Source organism: Eubalaena glacialis, chromosome 3 (assembly GCF_028564815.1).
Source record: "Eubalaena glacialis isolate mEubGla1 chromosome 3, mEubGla1.1.hap2.+ XY, whole genome shotgun sequence".
Classification (NCBI taxonomy): Eukaryota; Metazoa; Chordata; class Mammalia; order Artiodactyla; family Balaenidae; genus Eubalaena; species Eubalaena glacialis.
In genome coordinates, this window is record NC_083718.1 from 15,078,055 (window position 1) to 15,093,891 (window position 15,837).

Genomic DNA, 15,837 nt, shown 5'->3' on the forward strand with positions numbered 1-15,837 from the left:
AATCCTCAAATGGATCTTCTTTTTTGGGGGTAGATTTGTTCATAAAGTGACAATTAGAGTTTACTTAGCTTCCAGAGCACTAAGGAATAAAATTTAAGCTACCTTAATAGAGCTTCTGATAAAAGCCGCGATGTTTACACACATTCATTGGGTGTTTAGAAAGTCTAGTCAGAGCTATTGACTATTTCTTTTTAAGTCTGTCATATTGTTAGTAGATTTACTATTCTACTTCTGTTACTACTATATACCCCTGTGGCCACCGTCACCACAATAATCATCACATTCAGCTTAGGAAGTACAAAATAACATTGAAGATAGAAATAATTATGGGAAAATCATTTCTCTATCACTTACCTTTACCGGTAAATATTAAAATGATACAGTTCAGAAAAAACTTCTATGGAGAGTTACGGTTCCCTTGGTGCTCTACACTTTATCCTAATATTTTATCACAATTTTGTCAAAATGTTCTTGTGTGGGCCAAAGGAAAAAATCTTCACATTACTTTAAGACAGCCATCTAAATTGTTATAAATAGCTGCACGTTCCCTGATCATGTTTACAGAGGCCTTTTAAAAATTCCTATTCAACTTAGTCATTTTTGTCAGTCATTTATATAACATTCAAGTTCTTCAATACTATTCCAGATTGCGGTTATCAAAAATGATCAGGACACTTTTAATATAGGACTAAATAAATGTAATATGACAACAATATTAATTCTCTGCTCTCAAATCAAATAACTGAATGTTTAATTATACACTAGAATATTTAGCATAACTTGTAGTCAGTAAAATATCAAAAGGTAAAAACTCTGTGTCCTTGAGTATGAGGAGATATGAAACATGCATACCTGAAGCATGTCAAATATTATACAGCAGTGTAAAATCAAGTGTTTAAGTGTGTAGTCTAGGGTACAGGTATTATAGAAACACATAAACAAAGATCACTGTGTCTAGACGAACAATGAAGGTTTCATGGGATAAATGGATGTGGACTTGAATTGGAATAAGAGGATGGGAAGAATTCTGAGCAGGAAGATCCATATAAGCAAAAATACGAGGGAGAAGCAGCCGAGCCATATGTAGAAGAGTAATGGGACCAACTTGATGAGCGAATGATTTACATCCAGCAATAATGGAAGGTCACTTTGAACCTAAGAAGAAAGTTATGAAGTCCCTCAAATACTATGTTGAGGAATTTGATGGTGAAATAGGGTGATTGTGCAGTGGTATCACTAGCAGAATAAAAAGTCCTTTTAGAACTAATACCCTGGCAGATTAGAGTAGAAGAGACTAGGGGTAGGGAGAAATATCAGTGAGCTTCTGCAGTAACTTAAGTATGAAAGACGGTTTAATGGGGTTTTCTCTTATTTAGGAACGTAAACTATAGCCCCAAACTGAGGATGACCGATGATGAATTCCTCCGTTAAGTATCTTGCTTCTAAAAGGGAACAAACAGCAAGATTCTGCTGCAATGAACATTGCGGTGCATGCATCCTTTCGAATTATGGTTTTCTCCGGATATGGAGTGGGATTGCTGGGTCATATGGTAGCTCTGTTTTTAGTTTTTTAAGGAACCTCCATACTGTTCTCCACAGTGGCTGTACCAATGTACATTCCCACCAACTGTGTAGGAAGGTTCCCTTTTCTTCACACCCTCTCCAGCATTTACTGTTTGTAGATCTTTTGATGATGGCCATTCTGACTGGTATCAGAAAGAGAAAAACAAATATCGTATAATATCGTTTATGTGTGGAATCTGGAAAAATGATACAGATGAACTTATTGGCAAAGCAGAAATAGAGTCACAGATGTAGAGAACAAACTTATGGTTACCAAGGCGGGGAAGAGGGGGGACGAATTGGGAGATTGGGATTGACCTATATACACTACTATGTATAAAATAGATAACTAATGAGAACCTACTGTGTAGCACAGGGAACTCTACTCAGTGCTCTGTGGTGACCTAAATGGGAAGGAAATCTAAAAAAGAGTGGATATATGTATACATATAACTGATTCACTTTGCTATACAGTAGAAACTAATACAACATTGTAAAGCAACTATACTCCAATAAAAATTTTTTTTAAAATTTAAAAAATAAAAAATAACCCCCCCCCCCCAAAAAAAAAGATTCTGCTGAGTTCTGAGGATAAAGCTGACTTTTAACATTGACCCATCACCCAAACCAATCCAAAATAAACAGAACTCTAGGAGAGTTTTTGAATTTTAATGAATATTTATTAAGTACCTCCTATATGTCAAGCATTGTTCTATACTTACAAATAAACAAGACAAAGTTCCTTCTTTCATAAAACTTACATTTTGCTGGGGGAAGGTGGGACAGTAAACAAACACATAAGTATATAACATGTTACACTGGTTGTCTGAGAAGGCCTGGCTCTTCTGTGCAGAAATCTGAAAGAGGGGATGAAGCAAGTGAACAGGAGTTTCTAGGCAGAGGGAACAGGAGGTATAGGGGTTTTGAGATATCCATGCACATGGCTTGTTGAAGGACAATCAAAGAATCTAGTAGGACAGAGCGGGACTGAGCAAGAGAATGATGGAAAATGAATCAGGTGGGTGTTGGGAGTGTGGGATTGGGGACTGCAGATCCTGTAGGGTTTTGTAGAACATGGAAATAACTTTGGATTCATTTTTGAGCGCACTGGAAAACCATTGGAGATTTTTGAGCCACGGAGTGAAAGAGGAATGATTTACTTAGTGAAGAGTGACATTGAAATCCACCCCCAGTCCACCCCTAAACATTCTCAAGGCTGAGGAAGGAATTCCAAATACATCACTCAGAGAAACTGGAAGCACTTGCTTCTCCTGGTTGGTACTTCCTGAGATGCAGAAACATCTAAGCCCAATTTGCAGCTGTCCCTGGAGGGAAGTATAGAAAGGAGTTTGGGGCAGCTTGACATGGGGGTTGGCAGCCTATATGATCACAGAAAAGGTGCTTGCTTCTCAGTTAGAGAATTCTAATGGCCAGATATTGTCTGGAGCTGCTCTAATGATAGGGTAGACAAGATTGCCACACCGTTGACCTTTAGCATGGTGCACATGAGTGCGTTTCCTATGAGCCAGTGGATGTCTTGCAAGATGGCTGGGCTTGAGCTCCCTTGAAGTTACACTGACCATGACGGTGGGTTTTGGGGGGAGGGGGCTCCAGCAAGAAGAGTGTTTGGTGTGTCCTGCTCTGTTGGCACCATAGATCAGTTGCAGAAGGCAACACTCATGTGAGAGAACTTGGCTTTGGGGAGATCCTCATGGGTTCTCTCAAGGAAAACATACAATTGTTCAAAAAAGTGCCACCTTCCACAGAGGGGGCTTGGATGGCTATCCAGTGATGGAAGTAAAATAGTAACATTGGGAAGAGGCACATTTGAATGAAAGGGAATAGGCAAAAAAGAGCAAGGAGGGAGAAAGGGCAAACTGGGATCAGGTCTGAGCCTGTGAAATGGTGGAATATTTGAACTACATGTGAGCTTAATATTTCGCTGGAGATGGAATGGACTTTTTTTTTTTTTTTTTAAATTTTTGCTAGACTCTTTCTGGCCACGCTGCGCGGCATGCAGGATCTTAGTTCCCTGACCAGGGATCGAACCTATGATGCCCCCTGCAGTGGAAGCATGGAGTCCTAACCACAGGACCACCAGCGAATTCCCGGAATGGACTTTTTGATACTTGATCATGAATCTTAATGACTAAAATGAGACTCATAACTAAAAAATAATGTGAAGGCCATAAGGTATTCCTGAAAGGTTTTTCAAGAGTTGGGGAAAGGACAGCCAAAATATTATGTTTAGGCAGCAAGTAGTAGGCAAAAAGTAAAGCCTTTCCTCCTTGTATCTCACTGAACTAAGACAGGTACATCAACATAAATGATAAAAGCATGAGCTAGGGTTGTGGTGGTGGAAATGGAGAAGAGGAACAGCTATGAGAAGATGCTCCAAAAGAAAATAGACTAAAATTGATATTGAGTGAAATCAGGGGATTAAAAAAAATCAAAGCTAGATGTCTGCGATCATATGCAAGGCGGAGGTGCCTTTGCAGAAATGGATGTTGGAAAAATTGGGTTAGATGAGAATTAAGGCTTGAGGTTATGGAAGTGATGGGTGCCTATCATTATAGAAAATCAATAGGCAATTGAATATATGGGACTGGAGTTTAGGGAGAAAACTGGGACAGAGATCTTGAGACATCAGTATGATGAAAACTGTGAGAATATTTGAACTATTTGAGTAGCAGAGAGAGTCTTTCTGTTGAGAACACCCACAATTAATGAATGGAATTGGAATGAAACCAATAAGTGATCAGGGAGCCAGGGATAAAGCGGCAGTTAAAGGCCAAAGTGAATTGGGAGGAAAAACTGGATTTTGTTGAGATGCATACAAAGACCTCTCAAAAGCTTAGTGATTAGCTGCTTCTGTGGGAACTGAAAAAAGTCGAGAAGTTAAAAGGAGTTTGGGAAAGAGAGGGAAGTGAGAAAATGGAAATAGTGCTGGCAGAGTCTTAAGAATAAGCTCAATATTCTGTAAGGTCTCCTAATCAAATACTGAGTTTGATGATCAGAATTCATTGGCCATCAGAACTAATATTTCCTGAAAGCCATTATGATTATCAGACTATTGACTGGATGTGTACATCAGTTCTAAAAATACTCCAAACGATCTCTTTCGAGAGGTCTTCCCATATCCTTCAAAGACTCAAGTAGACAATACCAGTCCAAACTAAAAGCTGTCTCAAGTTATCCATGCTGGCAAGAAGGGGAGTTGAGAATATGGATGAAGAAGTGATCTGACATTCTACATCTACAGCCCAGCATACTCCCCATTTAAAAAAATAAAACATGGCTCAAAAAAATTGTTTTTAATTGTAAAATTTTTACTTCAGTATTCAAGCTTTCAGTCACTGAAAAAAATCAGAGAGGGAAAATAATGATAGAAGAGATTTCCTGATATCCAATGTCATAGTATAAAAATATAGAGACCTCAAAGTTTCACCCAAATTTGGTGAGGCAAAAAGGGGAAAGTTCTTTTTCCACAAACTATGACCTGTCATGCCATCCTCAACCCCCAGCTATGTACTTTGAAAAGCTAGGGGGATTTCTAAATGAAGATAGTGGTTTAACCTTCATTTAGAGACACAGACCCTGTGCTGCTATCATAAGGAAGCTGGTGTGTAAAAATATCATTTATATCATTCAGGAGCTTGAGGCAAATTTTTAAACAATTATTTGTGAATGCTACAAAGACATTATGCCTCAGCCTTCTCATCAATAATACAGCCCCAAACTGATTTGGAACTGTAAAAACTGCCATGGATCCCATTAAAGGCAATGAGAGACATGATCTGTGTTCTCTCTTTCTGCTTTCCCTTGAGCTTCATGCCTGGAAATCATGCATCTTGGAATAGCAGTCCAGTCATGTAATAAAAATTCTTCCTTGTTTATGTTCTTTTCTTAGCTTATTCATTTATGGAGAATAAATAAGTGAACTTCAGAGGCAGTCCAGTACCCAGTAAAGCTGTCAGTTGCAGTGTTTGTCATATTTCAATCAAAGCCAGAGCCAGCCAGCTATCTTCATCCAGTGCAGTCTCTACATTCTCGAAGACCAGAATTAATGAATTAGCTATTGATTAAATTCTACTCTAGCAAATCCACCAAGGCAAATAAATGAACTACCCAGGGCACGTGTAGGCCACGGCCAGACATGTCTGGGCTATCGATCAGTCGTTAGCATTCTTTGGGGATATAGAAGCAGCTGATGATAATATGACAAGTACGGAAAATGTGATGTAGAAACAGAGTTTGTTTCTGGAGGCGTAGCTTATAAAACTAGAAGGTTTCATCTGATCTTTCTAAATACCTTTGTGTGCTATGGCATCTTTGGTTTATATATAATGGGAAAAACATGTGTAAGTGCTTGTACTGAAGATATTGTAGTCAAAAGCAAGGTATAGGTTAAGGCCAAAGATGAAAATGACATGCTCCATGCTTATAATCAAACAGGCTGGTAGGCTATCGGTATATGTTATGAAAATATATAAAAGTTAAAATTTGCTGATGACTGCTTTTTACCAAAAATAAACAAAGATTCTAAGAAATATGTGTCTTATTAGAAACCAAAATATTCTAAATGCTATAGAAGCAAACCCTGTCTACTGACATTTATCTGGAAGGATTTCACATTTGATTTTGCATGTTGCTAATATAAAAGAGATTTTCTTAAACCAAAATAGAAACATAACTAACAAGTATACACTGCCAGAAGTATAATGAAATTACACAAACAATAACATGCACACAGGAGGCTAACTGCTTTGGTGTTGGTGTAATTTTGATTAATGGCTTGGCGCCTATATCTGCTCATTAGAGTCCTGCCTTTGGAAAATGTTGCCGTGCTACGATAGATCAATTTAAGAAAGGAAAGATTGTACATGCCAATATTTGGTTGTGAATGATTTCCATCAGTTTTTTTGCTAGATCTTTGACCAAAAAAGAAAAAAAAAAAGGAAATAAAGTTGCCAAAGGCATTGGAATAAAGAAAAATATGGAGGGGTTCGTACTTTCTGTGCTGGTCAACATGGAGAAAGCCAGTTATAGCCTCTCTCTCCCACTGATTACTGCTAAAAAGTCTACTCTAACTACAAAAAGCAACCACTCAAGGACTCTGAAAAGTTAACAATAGAGGCAGATCGGGAGGGGAGCCAAAACTTAAAGAGCAAACATTACAGGATGCGTTTCCCATCGTTTCCCCCCTTTGTTTGTCTCCCATCTTTAACCCAAGAGCAGCCCCAGTGTGAAACTGAGCACTGGGCAAGCAAAATCTATGAGAGGAACCCAATCTTTCTGGCCAGAGTACAAAAAGGCCTTGCAAGCCAAAGGGTATGACGGGTATTCCTGTTTCGTTTTATTTCCTCTCTTTTTTCCCGCTCTGAGGATGATTCCAGCCAAGGAGCTGCATGATGGCAGTCCTGGCCAAATGAGAATCTAAAATCCTAAGAAAAAACAAGCTGTCTGACCAGAGGAACCAGGGAAAGCACCCCTGTGGTCCAAAAATCTCATTTATTTTTTCCTCTATTTTCTCTCTAATCTCACTGTCCCCCAAACAACCCCATTTATGTAAACTGTGAGGTATATTGGGAGGCTAAAATTACAAGAGAAACCATGTCTTTCTAGCCAAAGATTTGGGAAAGGAAGTCCAAGTGATGTGAAAAACATGGGGGAAATCTCAGAGAAGAGAAAGCTAGGCAGTCTACTAATTATATACATGAACCAATACAAGTTCTAACTCACCTCCAAGCTGCACAGGCATGGTTGCCTCACAGGCAAAGGAAATCTGGGCACTGTAGCAAAGACTTTGCAATCTGAACCATTACATAATCCCCCAACTAAATACCAGGTTAGCCACTGAGAGGTGCATGCGTGGGGCAGATATAAAGCAGCACAGCAAAGCTTTTGAAAGATGAACTGATATTAGAGCCATTGACCACATAAGCCAAGACAGAATTTTCAGTCTGAAGCTAACCAGTTGATTGCCTGCTGAAACAAGCAAACAAAAACTCCAACCTTCTCCAGAGGATTTTAACAGGACTCAGATCACAACCTGATATTTAAAATGTTCAGGATACAATCCCAAATCACTCAAAATTACACTAATCCAAAGAAAGCTGGAGTGGCTGTATTAGTATTAGACACAATATACATGATGAGAAGAAAATTATCAGGAAGAAAAAGGAATATTACACAGTGATAAAAGGATCAATTTACCAAGACACAACAATCTGAAATATATATGCACCTCATAATAAAGCAACAAAATACACGGGGCAAAAACTGATAGTTCTAAGAAAGAAATAGATAAGGCCACAGTTACATTTGGAGATTTCAACATGCCTCTCACAATATTTGATAGAACAACCAGGAAGGAAATCATTAAGTGTATAGATGACCTGAACATCACTATCACTCAACTCGACCTAACTGACATTTATAAAATGCTCTGACAACAGCAGAACACACATTCTCCTCAAGTACACATAGAATAGTCACCATGATAGATCATATTATAGGCCATAAAATAAACCTTAACTAATGTGAAAGAACTGAAATCATAAAACCACGTTTCAGACCATAACAGAATGGTACTAGAAATTCACAATTCCTCAAAATATTTGGGAATTAAGCAAACTACTTCTAAAATAATTCGTGAGTCAAAGCAGAAGTATTAAGAAAATTAAAAAGTATTTTGAACTAAATGAAAGAAAATGCAACATTTCAAACTTTCTGAGATTCAACTGAAGCAGGGCTTAGAGGAAAACTCATAACTTTACATGGCTCTAGTCAAAAAGAAGAAAGATCTCAAATCAATAATGTAAGCTTTCCTCTCTAAGAAACTGGAAAAAAGAAGAGTAAGATAAATCCAAAGCAAGAAGAAGAAAAATATCAATAAAGAGCAGAAATCAATGAAATGGAAAACATAAAACAACAGAGAAAAAGCAATAAAACCAAAAGATGGTTCTTTGAAAAGATCCACAAAATTGATAAAACTCTAGACTGATTGACTATGAAAGAGAGAAGACACTTATTACCGTTATCAGAAATGAAAGAATGCAAATAAATCCAAACTCTACAAACATTACAACTTTCTGCCCATAAATTTGACAAATTTGGTGAAATTAACCAATTCTTTGCAAACACAAGATTACAGATCTCACTCAAGAAGAAATAGATACCTTGAATCATCCTACACTGTTAAGGAAATTGAATTCTGAGTAAAATACTTTTCAACAAGGAAAACTCTAGGCAAAGGTGAGTTTCACTGGTGAATTCTACCAACATTTAAGACATAAATACCTTTTCACACAATCTCTTCCAGAAAACAGCAGAGTAGGGAATATTTTCCAACTTATTTTATGGGGCCAGAATTACCATGTTACCAAAACCAGGCGAAGACATTACAAGAAATAAAAACAGTTCAATATATTTTATGAGGATAGTCATAAACATCTTCAATAAGATAACAGCAAATTGCATGTATAAAAAGGAAAATACATCACAACCAAGTGGGGTTTATCCAGATAACACAGACTAGTTAATTATTTGAAAATCAATCTATATAATTAACTATATTAACAAATTATATGCAAAAAAGGCATTTAACAAAATTCAATATCCATTTATGATAAAAACTCTCAGCAACTAGAAATAAAAGAGAAGACTTCAACCCGATAAAAGGTATCTCTAAAAAATTCATAGGTAACATCACATGTAATGGTAAAAGAATAGGACCAAGTCAAGGGTGTCTGCCTTATTGAATGAGCCAAGGCAATAAGGCAGGAAAAAGAAGTAAAAGACACACAGATTGCAAAGGAAGAAATAAATTGTTTCTTTTTGCAGAGGATCTATGCAGACCCAGGGAATCTACAAAAAAGCTCCTAAAAGATCCTAAAACTCATAATGAGTTTAGCAAGGTTGCTGCATACAAGGTCATTATACAAAAGTTAATTGTGTTTCTACACCCTAGCGATAAACAATTGGATTTCAATGTTTTTAAAGAACCATTAAGAGTAGTACTCCCCAAAATAAATAGTAGGTATAAATCTAATGAAATATGTGTAGGATCTGAACACTGAATTCTACAAAACACTGATGAAATAAATGAAAGAGGATGCAAATAAATGAGCAATATGCTGTATTTATGAATTGGAAGATGTGGTATTGTTAAGGTGTCAATTCTCCCTGTATTGAACTATAGATTAAGTGCAGTCCTAATCAAAATGACAAAAGGATTTTATAGATATTGACAAGCTGATTCTAAAATTTATATGGAAAAGCAAAGTAATGAGAAAGGTCAGAAAAATTTTTTAAAAAGCTTAAAGTTGAAGAACTCATAATACATGATTTTACAACTTACCGTAAAGCTACAGTAATTAAGATTGTATGATATTGGTAAATGAATATGCACATTGATAAACTGAACAGAATAGAGAGTTCAAAAATGACCTATAAAATATGTTAAATTGATTTTAACAAAGGTCTAAAAGCAGTTCAAAGGAGAAGATATAGTCTTCCCAACAAATTGTGTTGGAAAAATTGGATATCCCTATGCAAAGATGTTAACCTTGACCCACACCTCAGTTTATAGAAATATTAGCATAAAATGAATCATAGACATAAATTAAAAATGTAAACATATGAAACTTCTAGAAGAAAAAATAAGAGGAAATCTTTGTGACTTGACTCAGGTAAGGATTTCTTAGATACAACACCAAATGCACAGTCCATGAATGAAAAAAGTGATAAACTGAACTTTATTGAAATTTAAAACTTTGCTCTAAATAAAAACAATTAAGAGAATGAAAAGACAAGCCATAAATGAGAGGAAAATATTTGCAAATCATATATCTGACAGAAAAATTCAAATATACTTTAAAAATCTGAACTCAACAATAAGAAAGCAACAAATCCAAGTAAAAAACTAATAAAATATTTGAAAAAGCACTTCACCAAAGGAGAAAACAAATTCCAAAAAAGCATTTGCAAAGATGATCAATATCATTAATCATCATGGAAATAAACGTAAATTAAAACCATAATGACACATCACTAAACATCTATTAAAATAGCTAGAGAGAGAGAGAGAGAGAGAGAGGAAAAATTCTTGCAGAATATCAAGTTCTAGCAAAGATGAGAAGCAACTGGAATTCTCATACAATGCTAGTAGGAATGCAAGATGTTACAGTCACTTTGGAAATTGGTTTGGCAGTTTCTTTTTTTTAAATTAATTTTTATTGGAATATAGTTGCTTTACAATGTTGTGTTAGTTTCTACTGTACAGCAAAGTGAATCAGCTATAAGTATACCTATATTCCCTCTTTTTTGGATTTCCTTCCCGTTTAGGTCACCACTGAGCATTGAGTAGAGCTCCCTGTGCTATACAGTAGGGTCTCATTAGTTATCTATCTTATACGTAGGATCAATAGTGTATATATGTCAATCCCAATCTCCCAGTTCATCCCATTCCCCACCTTTCTTGGTGGTTTCTTATAAAGTAAGTAAAATATAAACTTATCCTATGATTCCGCAATCCAACTCTTAGTTATTTACCCACGTGAAATGAGAATCTACGTTCACATTACATACATAACGTTTATATCAACTTTATTCATAGTCACCAAGAACTGGAAACTACCCAAATGGTACACAAACTGTGGTATATTCATACAATGGAATACTATTCAGTAACAAAAATTAACAAACTATTAATATGTGCAATAACATGGATGAATCTTAAATGCATTATGTGGAGTGAAAGGAGCCAGGCTTAAATGGCTACATACTGTATAATTCCACTTATATGACAACATGGAACAGGCAAAATTATAGAGAACAGAACAGAGCAGTGTTTGCTCAGTTTGGAGGAGGGTGGAGGAGGAAGTGGCTATAAAGGGGCCAGTGTGAAGAAATATTCTGACATAATGGAACAGTGTTACATCTTAATTGTAGTGGTGTTCATATGTTTGAAAGTTCATATGTACTTGTCAAAACTCGTAAAACTGTGAAGCAAAAAAGAGTGTATTTTACTATATGTAAATTAAAAAACAAAATAAAAAAATTAAGAGAGTAATTAAAAAGTAAACAAATTTAGGAAACCCAGAATCTTTTTGGAAGTTTAATTCATTGTTAAAACTAGGCAGTTCTCTTCACACCCTTGTCAGTTTTTACAGAATCTATATTTTTTTCTCTTCACCTGTCTTAAATTGTCTCTCTGCTAACCCAAAACAATATCAGTTGATATCTGACTGAGTATGGAATTGAGAAGACGAAAAGGTTCTTTTTTTAATTCAGAATTTTAAGGCATTGTTTCATTGTTTTCTTAACAACGAATGTTGCTGTTTATAGTCTGATAATACCATTCAAATTCCCAATGCAGTATCTACACTATCTGTCTTTTCCTCCTGGAAGTTTTTTGGATGTGATTTTTTTAACCTGGTATTTTGAAATTTCCTGATGATATCCCTTTATTGGCTCTTATTTCAATCATTGTGCTAGTATCTATAGTAGCTTTTAATCTACATACTGGTATCTTTGGTTCTGGGATATTGTCTTTTCCTTTTTTTGGTGGTGGGGGGGCATATTTTCTTGTCATTTTTCTTTGATTATTTTCCCCTTTCTTTTTCCTCTGTTCTCTCTTTCTGGAACTCTTATTATCCAAATATTTGATTTCCAGGATTTTAAAATTTTTTCTTAAAAATTTCATTTGTATTAACAAATTTGCTTTTTATTGCACTTTCAGAGACTTTACCATAAATTTCCAATTCAGCTCTCACACTTTTAATTTCCATGAGGTACTCCCCCCCACCCCTCACATCCTGCTTTACTTTGATTCTTTTTTCCAAGTAGGATTTTTTGGTGTTGTTTTATAGATAGAGGATGTCTTTTTATCCCTCTAAGATCGTTATGGAATTTTTCCTCATCCTGCATTGTCCCTGTGTCTATTGAATTATTCCTCTGTTTTAATTTTGCTTCTTTTCATCTTTGAGATTAAAAAAAGATGACTAGAAGCTTTATATTGTATACGAGTGAGGCTTGTTGACTGATGTACTTTACTACTGTGTGACCAGGTGGTTAGCTACCTTTTCTGTTAGGTGATTCCTATCTGCTAGTTCCTGGAAGTATTTTATTTGGAGTCATTCAAACTTTTCCAGAGAAGAATGCCCTTCCTGTATGGAAACATTTATGACTAGATATTTGTTTCTAAAAACAGAGCTGGGGAAAGCCACTGAGGTGCCATCATTCTAATTGTAGTCTACCACTTTAACATGATTTTTACCTTTGCCCCTCATCTCAGATTTCCACTGTGCCTAGTAGCCCTAATTCCTAAATACCTCTGTTCAGTTTCTTGAGAAACAACTTCCAATCTCCTGGTGATGGAATATGCCACATGGAGGAAGAGAAATAGACACATGGATGAATAATACAGAGGTAGGCAACCTTGCATTCTGTAATGGCTAATTTTATGTGTTAACTTGACTGGGCCACAAGGTGCCCAGACATTTGGCTAAACATAATTTCTGGGTGTATCTGCAAGGTTGTTTCTGATGAGATTAGCATTTGAATCTGTGGACTCAGTAAAGCAGATTGCTCTCCATAATGTAGGCGGGCATATCACCCAAACAGTTGAGGACCTGAGTGGAATGAAAAGGTGAAGGAAGGGAGAATTTCCTCTCTCTGCCTGACTACCTGATCTAATCAGTCTTCTCTCACTCTCAGACTTGGACGGGGATTTATACCATTGGCACCTCTAATTCTCACAACTTTGGACCTGAACTGGGACTACACCCCCAGCTTTCCTGAGTCTTCACTTTTGGTTTTGTTTCTCTGGAGAACCCTGACTAATTACAGGTCCCAACCACTCTTTTTTAAACTTTCAGCTTTGAACTTTACCCCGTCTTCCTCTTCTTCACAATTCTGAAAGCTTGTTAAGTGCTCAGCCACTGAGGTTCTCCGCAGAGCAAATTAGTTTGTTTTGTGTCATTATCTCCCTCTGCCAACCAACACTTTGGTTGTAGATTTCACCACTGTACAAAGTCATTTGCCTCTCCCTGCCAAACACTGCTTTCAAAAATTGTGTTAAAATCTCTCTTCTGTTATTGTCATCTTTGTTATTTTCCTTGCTCTTGTTGTATACCCTTTTTAATGTTTTTGCCACCGATTTACTATATTTGGGGATAAGCAGTCTTTAACCACAACTAAAAAATATTTTTTCTCTGTTATCATCTTCAAGCATCTTCTTAAAAAAATATCTTAGAGGCAGAGAAACATATGGGTATTTGCTCAATTTCTAAAAAAGCTTGCATATTATTTTTAGCTACATGTAAATATGTAATCTAAGACATATTCCCTTACGCCATTCACCTGAGCTTGAGTCATAGGGATGCTAACAGGCAAGAAATGTGACAACATCCACCCACCTACCTATACTTCTTCCTTGAGTTCTTTAAGAATGAACTCAAATGTCACATCTTTCATGATGCCTTCACTGATAATCATGGGTAGAGCTTGGTATTTTTTTTTATGCACTTCTTGCACATTATAAATTTCTGTTGTAGTGTTTCTCACACTGTTCTATAAATATTTGTTTAGGGCAGTGTCTCCCACAGTAGACTGGAACTGTGAAAATTTAGAAGCATGTCTTAATACTTCTTGGTATTACTTTCACTTCTTATATTATTATACCCACAAGTGTGTTTGCTGAAAAAATAAATAAAGCTTTTTGGTATCCCGTAAACTTGACCATTTTCCCCCTACAAGGTAGGCAATCCTGTGGATAGGTGGGCAAAATCTGCTGAGGGAATTATCAATTAATTAACATATCCTACATTAGATAGATATCATCATGTGTTTTATAGATGTACTCAAGAAGACAAGATATGACTTTTGCTCCGAACATCTAAGAATACAATTACTTGAGTTTTTCTAATTATTTTAATCACTAGTTCCCCAAATCAGTACAGATACTTTTGAACTGATTAACAAAAAAAGACCTAGAAATTTCAATATGTCATAAAGGAATCCTTCAGAATTGAAATATTTTATAACAGGTTGATTATTTTAGCCAGTGTGCATGTGTGTACATGGGGTGTGTGTATGTGTGTATGTGTGTGTAGATGAAGGGTGATTCATTTGGTTGGGGTGAAAGTATGATGTTGGAATACTCAGGTTTCTTTCTCTAAGCCTTGACTTGATACAGAGAGATGAAAACTTAATATCACTTTTGGCTTGGGAAACTTGATGTTAAATCTTTTTCTTCTTATTGTTATTTTGAATTGAAAAGAGACTCACTTTCAAACTATGGTCACTGCTCAGCAACAAAAGTATACAGAAAAATAAAGGGATTCTATGAAGAATCTGATAAAATTGGTAATGGTTATCCAATAATTTATCTCCCGTAAATATTTTACAGATGTTTCTAGCTTTAGGGGAACCTGATAGCTCTAAATCTAATTTTTTCAAAGAGATTAAGTTAGAAGGTAGTCATTCTAGTTAAAGTTGTATTATTTGCCTCACAAAAGGATTTACCGAAGGACAACTTTTCCATGCACCTCAGCATTTGTTCACAGATTACTGAGTAAAAGGAAGTGAAGCTGGGCAATCAGGGATATCAAAGCCTAAATGTTAGGGGACGTGTCTATTGAAGATCAATACCTAATAATATCAAACATTTGATTTACACACATATTTATAGTAATCTACTAAATAAGATTGTCATAGCTAGGATGATACCTTTGATTTTTATTTTCATTGTTTATGATCAGCTCTTTAGATTAATTGACAAAAAATTTGTACCTTGAAGTGATGCCATGAATTGTGGGAGCTGGTATATCACTTGGACTATCTTCCATGGTGGTGATTTGGGTTCCATTGCTTTTCACACAGGCATATTTTGTGCAGACTTCAACCTGCAAATGTTAGTTTAGAAAAGAATAATTGCAAATACTTTCAAAATACAGACTGCCGATGGACTGAACCCCACCCACCCTCATTTCACAGGAGCCTCTTATAGTTCTCTACAGCATCTTAGGGTTTAATCAATCTTAATTTTTTATGTTAATTGAGTCTGGTGGGAAAGGTCAAAATAAAGCACAGAAATGAGCTCAGAACAATTGATCTAGTGATTCAAATGGTGATGTTTAGTTTCTGGTTCCAACCATTCAGAAAGAGACAGACATATTCATCTATTTGGAGCACAGTTAAGGAAGGGAGGATGTTTAGGTGACAGTTGGCAAGCATAATATGTTATCACTGCATACTGCTCTCTGGATC

General features: G+C 36.1%; 1 protein-coding gene across 1 annotated transcript in view; it reads right to left on the minus strand.

The window, feature by feature from the left end:
- Positions 1–15,837, minus strand: part of USH2A (usherin) — a 795,289-nt gene that overhangs the window by 215,693 nt on the left and 563,759 nt on the right. Inside the window, exon 46 of the mRNA XM_061185303.1 lies at positions 15,361–15,473. Within this exon, the coding sequence (XP_061041286.1) occupies positions 15,361–15,473 (113 nt within the window). The remainder of the gene's footprint in view (positions 1–15,360; positions 15,474–15,837) is intronic.